The 16,571-nt window shown below is 36.0% G+C and overlaps 2 long non-coding RNA genes, 1 pseudogene and 5 gene segments (V, D, J or C); 1 reads left to right on the top strand and 7 right to left on the bottom strand.

Annotated features, from left to right (window-relative positions):
- The window catches only part of LOC124396580, a 2,937-nt pseudogene extending 2,319 nt beyond the window's left edge, over positions 1 to 618 (top strand).
- A 2,737-nt stretch (positions 619 to 3,355) lies between these two features.
- On the bottom strand, positions 3,356 to 3,906 carry LOC124396503. Its single transcript, XR_006927780.1, has 2 exons — positions 3,759 to 3,906; positions 3,356 to 3,654 (listed from the first exon to the last, which is right to left on the bottom strand). It is a non-coding gene; the product is annotated as an uncharacterized LOC124396503 (long non-coding RNA).
- A 366-nt stretch (positions 3,907 to 4,272) lies between these two features.
- LOC124396463 lies at positions 4,273 to 5,158 on the bottom strand. The segment is given in 2 exon segments: positions 4,273 to 4,932; positions 5,021 to 5,158. Coding segments are annotated over 2 exon segments (375 nt in total).
- A 444-nt stretch (positions 5,159 to 5,602) lies between these two features.
- LOC124396497 lies at positions 5,603 to 6,564 on the bottom strand. The segment is given in 2 exon segments: positions 5,603 to 6,190; positions 6,279 to 6,564. Coding segments are annotated over 2 exon segments (336 nt in total).
- Positions 6,565 to 7,285: 721 nt separating this feature from the next.
- LOC124396579 lies at positions 7,286 to 9,175 on the bottom strand. The segment is given in 3 exon segments: positions 7,286 to 7,346; positions 8,686 to 9,019; positions 9,110 to 9,175. Coding segments are annotated over 3 exon segments (441 nt in total).
- Positions 9,176 to 9,933: 758 nt separating this feature from the next.
- On the bottom strand, positions 9,934 to 10,395 carry LOC124396578. The segment is given in 2 exon segments: positions 9,934 to 10,259; positions 10,350 to 10,395. Coding segments are annotated over 2 exon segments (372 nt in total).
- Positions 10,396 to 10,488: 93 nt separating this feature from the next.
- LOC124396505 lies at positions 10,489 to 13,073 on the bottom strand. Its single transcript, XR_006927782.1, has 3 exons — positions 12,455 to 13,073; positions 11,579 to 11,736; positions 10,489 to 11,485 (listed from the first exon to the last, which is right to left on the bottom strand). It is a non-coding gene; the product is annotated as an uncharacterized LOC124396505 (long non-coding RNA).
- Positions 13,074 to 13,636: 563 nt separating this feature from the next.
- Positions 13,637 to 15,498, bottom strand: LOC124396490. The segment is given in 2 exon segments: positions 13,637 to 15,252; positions 15,353 to 15,498. Coding segments are annotated over 2 exon segments (351 nt in total).
- Between the last annotated feature and the right edge of the window lie 1,073 nt (positions 15,499 to 16,571).

Genomic DNA, 16,571 nt, shown 5'->3' with positions numbered 1-16,571 from the left:
CATGAACACATAAAATATGTTCTTAGTGAAAAACCAATGGTTTAACAAAACAAATGTGCTTCTACCCCTACATAATATTAATTCCAGGAGATTGTAGTAGTCATGCTGCTCAAATACTATTTAGACTTAATTTTTATAAATTCAGGAAATGATCCATCCAGCTGTGATGCTCCTGCAGATTCCATCACAAACAGCTGGGAACAAATAATGAATGATGAACAGTATAACAATCACATCTACACATCAAAATCTTTGTCCTGATGTGCCTTGAGTTTCCCTGTCCTTAGATGCTGTTTATAATAAATGTCCTGTGGTTCAGTTTCCTGCTGAGGGAATATTTACAGCTCATGAGGAAGTGCTTGTGTAAGTTTGTGTACGACTCTGAAGTCTGTTGTGTCAGTGTGAGCGTCGTGCACAGTAATAAACAGCCGTGTCTTCAGCTTTCAGACACTTAACTTCTAGGTACAGAATGTTTTTATTGTTGTCTTTAGTGATGGAGACCCGGCCCTGCAGAGACTGAGCAAACCAAGTCCTGGTGCCTTCATTAATATATCCGATCCACTCCAGTTCTTGTCCTGGTTTCTGACGGATCCAGCTCATGTAGAAGCCACTTACTGAGAATCCAGAGACAGTACAGGACACAGTGACTGACTCTCCAGGTCTCTTCACCACAGAAGCATTGGAGATCAGGGACTGTCCATAAGAATCTGGAAGAGAAGGGTTGAACTAGGTAATGTTATGTTATAGCATTGATTCATTTTTCTAGTGATCATCACATGAAATATTCAAACTTACATGAAATGAGTCCAAATAAAATCCAAGGTCTTAAAATCATTGTTTTCTTTAGTTGTGCTTCACCCAATTTTAAAGTGGATGGGAGTGATATCTATCACAGAGCTCACTGCAAACTAGAAGAGCCAAGAACATGCTGTTTATAGTCGACTCTATTTGAATAGGGAGTGTCCATGACCACTATGGATGTTTTAAATCCACCTCCACAAGCTGCTCAGTTTAGAGATGCGTGGATAATTATAATGACTGTATATTGTGTAGAACCAGTTAGTTGGAAGAACTGTTACTTATTTAATGAACCTATAAAAACCATAAACCTTTTAAATAAGAATTTCTCCAAAATGTATATGTTTATGCACTGTACCATCCAATAAATAAAATATTTGTAAAAAAAAATGTATATATAAAATGCTTTTGAAATTTTTCCTTTGAAATGCTTTAGAATTTTTCCATGAAATCAGGATCTTCAAGCTGTATGTAATTCTGTTTCATGTCATGATGCTGATCTTAGTGGAGTGCGAAAAGAGAGATCACCTAAATGTGCAGAAAGTAACAGATTGAAACTGATGAGTTTACACAGACTGCCCTCTAGAGGCACAAAAGTTTTAACATTGCCAGAATAAGAATAAGAAATCTGGAGGAAATGGGATAAAAAAGATTTTTCTGTCAATAAAAAAAACATTTCTTACATGGAGCAGTAATACAGATCAAGAAAGAATGAATTCCAAATAATGTGTCCTAAAGAGAAGCAATGTTACAGATGTAATATTGTATTTTATTTTTATTTGAAACTACAAAATAAAAATATAAAATCAATCAATAAATAAATGTATTATTTAAATACATTTTGTAAGATAATTCGAGGGATTCAGTTAGATTAAGAGTTAGATAAAAAATAATCATGTATTGTGGACATTCTTTTATAATGTTGTTGATGTGTATCACTGTGTGGGTCACAAGCACAGTAATACACAGCTGTGTCTTCAGTCTGCATGTTCTGTCCTGTTAATGTTACTGTGCTGCTGGACGTGTCTCTGGTAACCTGAAACCTGCTTCTCAGTTTCTCACTGTAGTGAGTGTTTTCATAATAACATATATTTCCGGCCCTCTTTAGAGTTTTTCCTGCAGGTTGTCGTATCCAGTTTGTACAGTAGGTACTTGTTATTTATTATCCAGACACTTTACAGGTCAGAGTCAGTGACTAACCAGGGGTTAATACTGTGGATCTGGTCTGGATCAGCTCAACACAGTGACCACCTGTTAAAGAAAAGCTTTTTTTTTAAATGTTGTTAAAGCAAAAGGTTATAGCAAAAAGTAACCAAAACTGCATTTTATGTTAAATGTAGAAACACTTACAGTGTACGGCTGCCAGCAGCAGTAGTGATGTAGAGATCATGGTGTGTGTTGAAGTAGAATCAGTAAAAGCTCTTGGTCTGTGTTGCTTAAATATATAACAGAGTTATTTGCTTAGTGACATTCCTTATCTTAGTGGACATTTAATGCAATCCTACATCTCAGTATCTGTATCCATTACATGATCCATTTTTAACCATTTTTTATTACAGAAAACAGAAAATCAATGTTTATCATCTTCCTTTTCTAAAAAAAATCAGAAAAAATCTAAATTGAGGCCATTAAAAAGGTAAAATACAGTCCCTTGCATGAGGATTCATGCTTCCACATTTTGGTATAATTAAACAGCGTATTTGAGACGGAATGTTATATATAATAAATCTAAACAAAACTGTCCATAATACTGAAGGGTTTGCAGGAAGCTAGACAGCTTGGATATACAGTATTATCTGCTCTATCACCTTCCACTTATTAGTTAATATCTTACAAATGACACTCCTGCTATGAAGAAAAATTTTTTTTGAGATGTTTCTTGTAATTTCATATTAAATTAGCAAAAATCTGACAAATCACTCAACTGCATGCAAACAGACACACACATGATGGTGGTTATATGATGGTTTAGAGAGGCTTTGCTGCTTTATGGCCTGTGAATCAAGCAATCATGAATTTGTCTTCTTACCAGAAAATCTGCTGTATAACAGAATATTAATTCATCAGTCCACGGTCTTATCTGAAGTTTAAATATAATTTATATATGCAATAAGACCACAAGAGCTTAAATCTGATGCGGGAGCAGGAGCCCAGGCATCTTATTTTGTACCTTATTTGTTGAACTCTGCCGCCTCCTTCGGTGGTTTTAAATAATGCACCTCAAACTATTATTTATACATTATTTTGTGCAATATAATTGAAATAAACAAAGTGTTTATAACAATTCTATTTATATGACAAATAGAAAAACAGAATAAATCCAATGTGAACAATAATGTCAACACAAAGAAAGACAAAACCTTGTTTTTAATAAATATATATATAAATAGATAGAGCCAGTCTGGCTCCTAACTGAATTATAAAGTGATGCTGTCTTCACACACTTGTCTGAACTTAGAAGAAAAAACATCAGGAGCAAAAATATTTTCTGCCCCTAACAGTCTCCTGTACTGTGTGTTTTTGTACAGGGTCCTCGTTGATCTGTTTAACTGTGTTCACGAGCGCAGTAATACACAGCTGTGTCCTCAGCCTGAAAGTTTTGCCCGTGTAAGATCACAGTGTTGCTGGAGGCCTCGGCTGAGTAATGGATTTTGTTCTTTAGTGAATTTATGCTGCCAGTATCACTGGAGCTGCAGTACCAGCCGATCCATTCCAGTGCTTTTCCTGATGCGTGTCGTACCCAGTTAGTACAGGAGCCTGTGGCGGTGTACCCAGTGATCTTACAGGGGAGTTTAAATGATTCTCCAGGCTTAACCACCATGACTGCAGGCTGAACCAGTTCAATACATTTAATTCCTGTGAATAAATAATCATGTCAATATTTAGGTCCATTCTTTCAAACAGATATAATGAACACAAGTATCTGTACTGCATATCTCCAAAATTCTCCACATAATTACCAGATGCAGCTGTTAACAGCAGGAGGAGAAATCTAGAGAACATGGTTTGAGTGAAAGCTGAACACAGAAACTGACTTCTCCTTAGAACACCTCATATTTTATAGGGGGGTTGATTTGCATGACAGTGTTTATGGTTTCTTGAAGGCACATGCAGGCTGAAAGATATAAGGTATTTCATGAAAATCTAAAAACATAGAATTATAAAAACATATTCCCATCCATTAAATGATTATATTTTACTCGTTTATTAATATCTATTATTTCAGCATGTAATATTTTGGATTTGATGGAAAATGAAAAGGAACTTGATGTAATCTGTGTGGTCGTCTGGGAAAAGTCAGAAAATGTAAAATATGATATGGACTGTCTAAATATAGATGATGCTCCTGCACTGCAAAATTATTATAGTATTCAAATGAAGGTGCATGTTTAAAGCTAGCAATTGTGCAGGATTGGTAATGTATTGGAAAATGATTTTGGACTGAGGACTTTGTAGTTTGTGATTTCTCAACAACACCAACTGCATGATATTTTCTAACTACTTTTAAAATTTACACAAACCAGATTCTCGTGAGGGAACAACTGTTTATAGTTTCTCTGACAGAAGTGATAACAGGAACACAGTCACATGAATCCCTTTAACAGCACACAAATAGTGTTTATAACTTATTTGGTTCCTTATTAGTAATTATTTGGTAATTGATTCTTTGTTGAAAATTATTCATGTTACTTACATTATCTATATGAGGAAGTAAGTGAGGGAATATTGTAGATTAGGGATCATTAATATAAAACAGAAGATAAATGCATCATCTGCACCACTGATGTTTTTGTACAGTGTTTCCTCATATTTCTGCTACTGTGCTTCGTGCGCAGTAATACACAGCTGTGTCCTCTGCTGTCACACCAGAGAGTTTCAGATACGCCATGCTGTTGGAATTATCTCTGGTGATTTCTATTCTTCCTTCAAATGATTTACTATAACCAGTGCCACTGCCATCAGGATGGACATCTCCCATCCACACCAGTGGTTTGTTCTCCTTCTGTCTGATCCAGTGCATGTGATAGCTGCCAAAAGTAAACCCAGATCCTCTGCAGGAGAGACTCAGTGTTTCTCCAGGTTTCTTCTGCACTGTGGTTTGTAACGACTCGAGACTTTCACATTTCACACCTGCTGAAGGAATCAACATATACATTCCATTAGTTTTTATACAAAACATACAGATTAAGAAGCGAATCCCAGGTTTGAGTTGAGAACTCACTGATGAAGCTGATCAGTAGCAGGAATAAGGAGAGTGAGATCTTCATGGTGAGTGTTGATGAGACTCGACTGCTCCACTCAGCTCAGCTGCACATAAATACTGCATAAACACATATTTGCATCATGACGTCATCCTTGTGAAGAGAAAAGTGAACAAGTGATTTTGTCGGGAATAAAATAATTATGAGATATAGCACAAGTACAAGAATTAATAGAAATGGCTTCTTCACTTTACTTTGTTTTTCTATTAATGAATTCCATGATGATGACAGGGAGGAGTAATGCTGTACTTGCTGATGCTGTTTTTATATGACTTCAAAACTGAAAACAGAAATGATATAATGGCAACACAATACAACAGCGCCCCCTATCGCGTTCAGTGTTTAGATCAATTTCATTAGAGGTTTCAGAATAATCCAAGTGGAAAAAAAGAGCAAGTTACACATAATGATAACCTCTTCATCCTGTCAAACAACTGATAGAGATTCAGATGCTCTTGCAATGCAGAATTGTTATTGTATTTAAATGAAGGAGCATGTTGGGAGTTAACACTTGTGCAGGACTGGTACTGTATGTGTTTGGAAATGGTTCATATATTTTATTTAGATTTTTCTGTAAAATAAAATAACCACACAGAGTTTTAATACATGATGAGCACTTTTCACTCAGGACTTTGTCCAATGTTCATGAAGGAACATGACACAAAACACACCAAACTGATGAAATTCTGATTGAAATTCTGATTTTGCTGATAAACAGTTGTTGTTTATGACCAGTAGGCTTGTAAGTAAGGGTTGTGTCTTGTGTTGATTTTGTTATCATGTACAATAGTAATGTTTTTGTACAGGCATGTTGATGATGTGTATCACTGTGGGGTCTCAAGCGCAGTAATACACAGCTGTCTCTTCAGTCTGCATGTTCTGTCCTCGAATTGTTATTGTGTTTGTAGACGTGTCATAGGAGAAGCTGAACTTATTTTTCAGTTTGTTATTGTAATCTGTGTTCCCACTGTAAACACGTCCAATCCACTCCAGAGCTTTTCCTGCAGGTTGCCGGATCCAAGCTGTATAATAGCTTGTAACCGAATATGAAACCTTGCAGTTGATGGAGAGACTCTGGCCTGGCTGGACTGTCATGGAAGCAGGCTGAGTCAGTTCCTCACCATGCACATCTGTGGAGGAAAACACATCGTGATGTCTCACACAATATACACTACACATTTAATATTCTCGTGGCAATGAAATAGATAAAACACTCACAGGAAGCAGCTGCCAGCAGGAGCAGTAGAGATGTAGAGAACATGGTGTGTGATGTTTGTACTGGGGTCTTCTCTGTTCTCCAAAGTTTAAGAGAGTTTAAGCATCACATAAATAGAGTGATGTCCCGCTCTGACTCTGTGATTTGCTTATTTGCTGTTGACGGAAGGACGAACGTATTTAAAACATATTTAAATTATGAGGAGGAGATTCGACTTAAGGAGGATCAAATCTTTTCTATGATAGAAACCTCTTTAAAAACTTTTTTCATTTATACACCAATAACTGTTGTTTTCTCAGTTCTGATTGGGCAGAAAGTGTTGATTAATTTTTTATAAGAGCAGCTCTGGCAGTAGCAGTATATCTTCATGACTCTTCACAAAAACAGATTAAAAATGTAGTTGTTGGTATGGTGAGGTCCACCAGTGTGAAGACTTGGTATTAGTCAGAGTTAAAGTAGTAAGTAATTTTACAGAAAGTCTTCAGAATGGAAGTCATTCTGGATTCATAGTAACATAAAAAGCTGCAATCTCATGAGCGATAAAAAGGAAAGAGGCTGGTGATGCATCAGATGTTGATACTGCTATAACACAAGTGATAAAAGGAACTAATGCTTTGTGAAAGAGATAGAAAATGTCTTCAAAATTATTTGATAGAGAAATGTTTTTACAGGACTGTTCACTGTAGATTCAGCTGCAGAGTAAAAAAAATCTAAGTTAATTTATTAATAACTGTACAAGCAGAGTTAATATAAAGATAAGATAAAGGTTTCTGGAAGGATTTAAATGTTTGTTGAGCCCTTTTCAAATTTGTCTCATATCTTTGTTCAAGTTTCTTTTTTTTTTTTCAGTTCCTTTTCTCACTTTATAGCGTTCATATCTTCTGTCTCTTTCACTTTTCCTCTGACTTCAGGCAGAACCCTGAGGTGCAAAAGAAGAGCAGAGTCTAAAACAGGTCTTAAGTATCCTAAACGGCAGGTGCAGCCAATCCAGGATAATGAGCCTGAAGGATTATGGGTAATCGACACTCTCACTGTATGCTGCTGTCGCCCTCTGCTGGCTGCTGGAGCTTCTAAAGTGACAATAACAGAAAAAGTAGCTATGCCTCCATTTTATAAAGGTTCCATTTTATAATCAGTAAGTTGTTTGGTAATTTAACATGCTGTAAAACTATTAGAGAGTGGAGTATAAAGAAATGTGGATTATTAATGATTAACTAATAAGCTAAGCATTGCAGCCTGTGAAAAGAGGGATCACTTAAATTTGTGCTGTCTAGAGTCATGAACATTTCAACACTGCCAAATCAGGAAGAAATTAAATACAAGGTTCTTGCAGTAAAAAAATAATAAAGAAAACACCTCACATATAGCAGAAATACAAATCATGATAGAATAAATTCCAAATCCTGTGTCCTGTGTCTAAAACAGAAGTGGCAAAAGTACACACATCCTTGGTAGAAGTAGAAGTGCAGATACTCGTTTAAAAAATACTCTGGTAAAAGTTGAAGTACTGATTACACTTTTTTACTCAAGTTAAAGTAAAGAGGTTTGGGCTCTGGCATGTACTTAAATAAAAAGTAGCCTTTACTACAACCTGTTTTAGTGTCACGCTGGTAACTGGACAACACGTCATATTAATATTAGGGCGATCAATCTGTTAAAATATTTAATGTACCTTAAATCATTACTTTCCAATTTTTTACTACTCTAATTAACATGGCTATGGACAAATATTGATGCTTTATGCAAATGTATGTTTATTATTCGTGAAACCAAAATCAACATAGAGCATAAAGACACAATATTCTTGTAAACGTTTTAAAGTAATGATAGTGTTTTAAATTACACAAATTATCAAGACACCAAACGGAATCTTTGCTATGTTTCCACACGGACGTTTTATTGAGGTGATACCGGAGAAGCTGCACCTCTTATAACGTTCATACGGATTACATAATCTGAGAATATTTGTATCCCACGTGAATGTGTATATTTTAAAGTAGACTTTTGAGTTTTTTATACATATTTATTATGTCTGTGAGGCAAATAATCACTGAGATTCAGGGTGTTTTATGTGTGTGTTTGTGAAGAGAGAAGACAGAGATGGCAGAAAGCACACCATGTCTGATTACTTTACTTTACAAAAGCACAGCGTTTTGTTGTTATTATGAGTGAATACAAATAAAAGTGGTCCATTTACATATTCGAATGATGTATTGCTCTTTTCTGTACAATAAAAAAAAGACAGTAATTTATGTTTGTTTTAGATTATTTCAATTAAACAGCAAAGAAAAAAAAGAAAAAAAAATAGACCTTTAAGATATATTTTTAAACAGATTTCGATAAATAATTGTCATGTCTTGTGATCATTTTGTTATAATGTACACTGTATGAGGTGTTTTTGTACAGGGATGTTGTTGATGTGTATCACTGTGTGGTTCACGAGCGCAGTAATACACAGCTGTGTCTTCAGTCTGCATGTTCTGTCCTGTTAATGTTACTGTGCTGCTGGACGTGTCTCTGGTAACCTGAAACCTGCTTTTCAGTTTCTCACTGTAGTAAGTGCTACCATCACCACATATCTCTCCAATCCACTCCAGAGTTTTTCCTGCAGGTTGTCGTATCCAGTCTGTACAGTAGCTGCTATCAGTTACTGAATATCCAGACACTTTACAGGTCAGAGTCAGTGACTGACCAGGGGTTAATACTGTGGATCTGGTCTGGATCAGCTCAACACAGTGACCACCTGTTAAAGAAAAAGTTATTTTCATGTTATAAAAGCAAAAAGCTGTAAATAAACAAAACTGTATTATATGTTAAATGTAGAAACACTTACAGTGTACGGCTGCCAGCAGCAGCAGCAGTAGTGATGTAGAGATCATGGTGTATGTTAAAGCAGAATCAGTAAAAGCTCTTGGTCTGTGTTGCTTAAATATGTAAAGGGGAACGACATTTGCATAAAGACCCTCCTTATCTTAGTGAACATTTGATGCAATCCTGCATATTAGTATCAGTATCCATTAGTAACATGATATTTATTCCCATTCCATGCACAGATTTGTTTCTGTGCTCTGTAAAGAGACATTTACCAATAATGAAAGTAGTATCCCGTTTTAATTAGTCTTCTAACACAGAAAATTCTTTATTTTCAAATTAATTTTAAAACTGACAAACCAGAGGCTCGAGAGGCAGCAACTGTTTATAGCTTTGATGAAAGAAGTGATAACAGGAACTTATTCTGCAGATGTTCCACAATAGTCAACTGTAACTGGATTAAATATATGAAGTGCTAAAAAAAATAAAATATCATCAAATTGCTGTGAAATAAAGCACTTTTTGAACTGATACTACTGAAAAACACGAGGGTGAATTCAGGGTGTTAACAGTAAGTCCACTATAAATCATGCCACATTACGTTATACAGTTACATGATTTGCTTTAACAGCACACACCAAATGTTTATTCCTTTTTTACGATTCATATTTAATCGAAATCTTTGTTGAAACTCATTCATGTTACTCTCATTATTTATCATGAGGAAGAATGTGAGGGAATATTGTAGATTAGGGATCATTAATATAAAACAGAAGATGGGCTTTAAAATGTTTTCAGCAGATAAATGAATCAGCTGCACCACTGATGTTTTTGTACAGTGTTTCCTCATATTTCTGCTACGGTGGTTCTTGCGCAGTAATACACAGCTGTGTCCTCTGCTGTCACACCAGAGAGTTTCAGATACACCATGCTGTTGTAATTATCTCTGGTGATTTCTATTCTTCCTTCAAATGATTTACTATAATCAGTGCCACTGCCATCAGTAGAGACACGTCCCACCCACACCAGTGGTTTGTTCTCCTGCTTTCTGATCCAGTGCATTTGGTAGCTTCCAAAAGTAAACCCAGATCCTCTGCAGGAGAGACTCAGTGTTTCTCCAGGTTTCTTCTGCACTGTGGTTTGTAACGATTTAAGACTTTCACATTTCACACCTGATTAAAAATTGAAAATATTCAATGAATCAGTTTTAATAGAAAATATACAGAAAAAAAGTAAATTCCAGGTTTGAGTTGAGAACTCACTGCTGAAGCTGATCAGTAGCAGGAATAAGGAGAGTGAGATCTTCATGGTGAGTGATGATGAGATTCGACTGCTCCACTCAGCTCAGCTGTACATAAATACTGCATGGACACACATTTGCATCATGATGTCATACTGTAAACAAGTGATTTTGACAGGAATAAAGGCATTATGAGGTAAAACACATGTACAAGAGTTTATAGAAATCTCTTCACTTTGTTCTGTTCTTTTATTAAGGAATATGATAACAGAGAGGAGTAATACTGTACCTGAAGGTGTTTAATATGACTTCAAAAGTGAAAAGCAGAAATGATATGGTATGGAGCAACAAAGTACAACAGTGCCTCCTATCGTTTCATAATGTGTTCACATGTGGACTAAACTGTTTGATTTACAGTTCAAATTAAATGAATCTAAGTTTTCAGAATAATCCAAGTTTAAAAATGAACAAGTTACACATAACAATAAACTCTTTATTCTGTCAAACATCTGTTCAGGTGAAGAAGAAATCAGGTAAAAAGGAAGCAAATATGGACTTCTTAAATGTTTATAATGCTCCTGAACTGCAGAATGAATATTGCACTTAAATTAAGGAGCATGTTGGGAGTTCACACTTGTGCAGGACTGCTACTGTATGTGCTTGGATAAAGTTCACACAATTTATTAAGATTTTACTGTAAAATAAAACAACCAAACAGAGATTTAAAACATGATGAGCACTGTTCATGTAGGACTCTGACCAATGTTCATGAAGAAACACGACAACACACACCATACAGAAAAAAGTTGCGTTTCTGCAAGTTTTTGTACAGGGATGTTGGTGATGTGTATCACTGTGAGTCTCGAGCGCAGTAATACACAGCTGTGTCTTCAGTCTGCATGTTCTGTCCTCGAATTGTTATTGTGTTAGTAGACGTGTCTCTGAAAATGCTGAACTTATTTTTCAATTTGTCACTGTAGTCTGTGCTCCCACTAGTATGAATGATTCCAATCCACTCCAGAGTTTTTCCTGCAAGTTGTCGAATCCAATGTGTGTTATAGCTCGTAACTGAATATGAAACCTTGCAGTTGATGGAGAGACTCTGGCCTGGCTGGACTGTCATGGAAGCAGGCTAAGTCAGTTCCTCACCATGCACATCTGTGGAGGAAAACACATGGTGAAATCTCACACAATATACACTGCACATTTATTGTTCTTGTAGTAAATGAATGAATTGGATAAAACACTCACAGGAAGCAGCTGCCAGCAGGAGCAGTAGAGATGTAGAGAACATGGTGTGTGATGTTTTTACTGGGGTCTTCTCTGTTCTCAAATGTTTAACAAAGTTCATCCAACACATCACATAAATAGAGTGATGTCCCGCCCTGACATTTGGATTTGCATATCTGCTGATGATGGAGGAGAACGTATTTAAAACATATTTAAATTATGAAGAGGAGATTTGACTTATGGAGGATCAAATCTTTTCTATGATAGAAACCTCTTTAACAACTTTTTTTCATTTATACACCAATAACTGTTGTTTTCTCAGTTCTGATTGGGCAGAAAGTGTTTATTATTTTTTTTAGAGGAGCAGCTCTTGCAGTAGCCCTGATTATAATGTTCATATCTTCATGACTCGTCACATAAACAGATTAAAAATGTGTTTGTTGGTATGGTGAGGTCCACCAGTGTGAGGACTTGGTATTAGTCCGAGTTAAAGTAGTAAGTGAAATTTCAGAAGGTCTTCAGAATGGAAGTCATTTGGATTCATAGTAACATAAAAAGCTGCAACCTCATAAGCGATAAAAAGGAACGAGGCTGGTGATGTATCAGCTGTTGATACTGCTATAACACAAGTGATAGAAGGAACAAATGCTTTGTGAAAGCGATAGAAAACTTCTTCAAAATAATTTGAAAGAGAAACGTTTTTACAGAAAGGTTCACTGTAGATTCAGCTGCAGAGTAAAAAATCTGAGTTCATTTATTAATAACTGTACAAGCAGAGTTTATATGAAGCTAAGATGAGAGTTTCTAAAAGGATTTAAATGTATTTTGTGCCCTTTTCAATTTTGTCTTATCTTTGTTTCTTTTTTCCACTTTTTTCTTTTCAGTTCCTTTTCTCACTTTTTATCATTCATATCTTCCTTTTTTTTCACGTTTCTCTAACCTCAGGCAGAATCCTACAAAGGTGTAAAATAAGAGAGAGTCCAAAACAGGTCTTAAGTATCCTAAACGGCAGGTGCAGCCAATCCAGGATGAGCCTGAAGGATTCTGGGTAATCGATTTTTCCAACATGGCCACTCTCACTGTGTGCTGCTGTCGCCCCCTGCTGGCTGCTGGAGCTTCTAAAGTGACTAGAACAGAAAAAGTAAATATGTTTCCATGTTATAGAGAAAACACTTACTCTATGTTCCACACTCTCATGTTATTATCTGCTATTTGAGTAGCATTTACTAGCAGGTCTGAATATTCCTGCTACTTTTATTACAGTGCCTTTATTAGCAGATGCTGCTGTCTAGAGGAATGAACATTTCAACACTGGAAAATCCAGAAGAAATGGGATACAAGGTTCTTGCTGTAAATAAAAAATAAAATAAAATAAAATAAAAAACTTCTCAGATGAAGCAGCAATACTGATCAAGAAAGAATTAATTTCAAATCCTGTGACTAAAAGATTATTTCATTTGAATAGCAAAAAAAAAAAAAAAAAAGATTAGACCTGGAAATATATATTTTTAACAGATTTAGATCAATAATAGTCGTGTCTCATGATCATTCTGTTATAATGTACACTGTATGAGGTGTTTTTGTACAGGGATGTTGTTGATGTGTATCACTGTGTGGTTCACGAGCGCAGTAATACACAGCTGTGTCTTCAGTCTGCATGTTCTGTCCTGTTAATGTTACTGTGCTGCTGGACGTGTCTCTGGTAACCTGAAACCTGCTTTTCAGTTTCTCACTGTAGTAAGTGCTACCATCACCACATATCTCTCCAATCCACTCCAGAGTTTTTCCTGCAGGTTGTCGTATCCAGTGTGTACAGTAGCTGTTATCAGTTAATGAATATCCAGACACTTTACAGGTCAGAGTCAGTGACTGACCAGGGGTTAATACTGTGGATCTGGTCTGGATCAGCTCAACACAGAGACCACCTGTTAAAGAAAAGTAATTTTCATGTTATAAAAGCAAAAAGCTGTAAATAACCAAAACTGTATTATATGTTCAATGTAGAAACACTTACAGTGTACGGCTGCCAGCAGCAGCAGCAGTAGTGATGTAGAGATCATGGTGTGTGTTGAAGCAGAATCAGTAAAAGCTCTTGGTCTGTGTTGCTTAAATATATAACAGTGAAGGACATTTGCATAAAGACACTCCTTATCTTAGGGGATAATTGATGGGGATGTTTTCTCATATAGACAAATCCATCTCTCTAATGTCTAATCTGCCATTGTACATATGCAGTAATCAGACAGTTTATATTTCACACGTATGGTTTAAATATTTCCATCATTCCTGTTTGATGTTATGTTCCAGCAAATCAGAAGCTTGAGACAGGTGTGAATGGGGAGGTTTGGACCTTTAGCTGTTTTCAGGTGAGTAAGGACGCATACTAGATTATAACCACATTAAACGAGAAAAATAAAACACAGGACGGGGCGCCGTAAAAGGGTGGTGGGATGAGACAGAGTTCCAATTTAAATCCTGAAGATTCAGAGATACAATTTCATTCAATACTGATTTTTTATTTCAATTCTTGGTGTATGTAGTGTTTGTATTCAATAATCACGTTCTCTGTGGAAATGTGACTGTAAGAGTCGGTTCTATTGGTCTATCAGTGTCAGTGTTTCAGAGGTTTTAACTGCTTTCTTTATTGGAAACACAGAGTCTAGAAAATTTAAATGAATTTAATCATTGGCTTGGAAAAACCCTTTATAAAGTATTCTGGTTTTATTTAGATACCTAGAAATGTCTTTATTATTGTTAACTTTTTATTAAATGCTTGATATAATAATAAAAAATACAGGATCAAACCTCTTTACCAACTTTTTTCATTTACACATCAATTACAGATGGAATGGAACATATAGATTAACTCACAATAATGATTTGATATTAAATATTCTCCAGAATTTTACATTAATTTTGATTTGCAGGACAGAGTTCAGATTTTCATAAAGATGCAGCAGAAGTAAAGACATACTGCATTTCCTACCAACATAAAAACATGTCCACATTCACTAAATATCAAATCTACTACTATTTACTTGTTAATTTATCAAACAGTGTGGAATATTCAGCCTGGTTTCATGACACACTGATATAATAGATCTGTAACATCTTAGTTTAAACAATGTCTTTGCTTTTTTTTCATTTTGCTTTCAGGTTTGTCTTCAGCTTTAAGCACCAGCCAGAGATAATAAAAAGAAAAAATCTGAGCATTTTACAGAGAAATTTTGAGCATTTTGACTGTTAATGGAGGAAGAGAAAAGAAATAAAACCTCTTTTGTTTATAATAAATGTCTGTGGGGTTCAGTTTCCTGCTGAGGGAATATTTACAGCTCATGAGGACGTGTTTGTGTAAGTTGTTGTACGGCTCTGCAGTCTGTTGTATCAGTGTGAGTCTCGTGCACAGTAATAAACAGCCGTGTCTTCAGCTTTCAGACTCTTCACTTCTAGATACAGCATGTTTTTATTGGTGTCTTTAGTGATGGAGAACTGGCCCTGCAGAGACTGAGCGAACCAAGTGCCAGTGCCACCATCAATGTATCCAATCCACTCCAAACCTCGTCCTGGTTTCTGACGGATCCAGCTCATGTAGTAGCTGCTCATTGAGAATCCAGAGACAGTACAGGACACAGTGACTGACTCTCCAGGTCTCTTCACCACAGAAGCAGAGGAGGTCAGGGTCTGTCCATAAGAATCTGAAAGATAAAGATAAAATAATTAATAAAGAAATAATTATTATTTCCACGAGAAAAAGTTTAAGGTTATTTACAATAAACACTGATATCAGAAACTTACATGAAATTAATACCAACAAAATACAATTTCCTAAAATCATCCTTCTGCAGTTTCTGCTTCACAGTGTAGATCTCACAGAGTAAATGTATAATCATCACAGCCAAGAACATTCTTTATAGACCTGACTCTATTTAAATAGGGTGTGACGTGTCCATGACACTCAGAGCTTTTCAATTCTTAACCACAGGCTGTTCATGGTTTCACTCCATACATCACCAGGGAGAGCTGGGACACAGGTGGAGCTACAGGAGGATCAAGTCAGTAAAACCTGGAAGTAAAATCAAACTACAATATTTATGCATTTGTTTTCTTGTCGCTTAGATTCGTACATAAGTATTTGCTCTTGTCCAGTTTCTGTGTTCTCTGTTCAATGGTTTTCCTTTGTAGTTTCAATAAAACTTTCTGAATTCATGATTAAAGTTTGATTAAACACCGTGCTTTTGTGTTCCCAGTTCTGTGAGAAAGTGTTGATTAATTTTCTAGAACAGCAGATTTACATTTACATCTCCACATAAACAGATTAAAAATGTGTGTGATCCTCAAGCATGAGGACTTGGTATCATTTAAAGGTGAAGCTATGAATACATTTATAGAAAGAGATATTGCGATAACACGTGATAAAAGGAACTAACACTTTATGAAAGAGAAAAAGAAAATGTTGTGTTCAATTAATAAATTAATTAATTAGTCCCAAAATGGATTGATAGAAGAAGATCGCTGTTACAGGATGCTTAAATGTGCATTCAGTTGCAAAAAACATGGGTCTGCTTATAAATAACTGTATGAGCAGGGGTTATATAAAAGTAAAATAAAGAGTGGCGCATATCTCTTACAGGTCTAATACAGACCTGTCCAATACAGGTCTTAAGTATACTAAATGGCAGGTGGAGCAAATTCAGGTTAATGAGCCGGAGATTTTGGGTCATTGAGTTCTTGCACATGCCTCTATCGCCATCTGCTGGCGGGAAGTGAGTAAAACAAAAAATGTTTTTCATGTTATTAAGGGGTTTATGTACAGCTGTGCAACCTCATGTGTCACTGTGTGTCTCTAGCGCAGTAATACACTGCAGTGTCTTCTGTCCTCATGCTGTTCATCTGCAGATACACCTGCATCTTACTGTTGTCTCTGGAGATGGTAAAGCGGCCTTTAACTGCACTGGAGTAATAAATGCTCCCACTGCCTGATGAGATATATGCAACAAATTCCAGCCCTTTTCCA

This window comes from Silurus meridionalis, chromosome 14, assembly GCF_014805685.1.
Source record: "Silurus meridionalis isolate SWU-2019-XX chromosome 14, ASM1480568v1, whole genome shotgun sequence".
Classification (NCBI taxonomy): Eukaryota; Metazoa; Chordata; class Actinopteri; order Siluriformes; family Siluridae; genus Silurus; species Silurus meridionalis.
The sequence above is the reverse complement of the archived record's forward strand: the minus strand, read 5'-3'. Positions and strand labels throughout refer to the sequence as shown.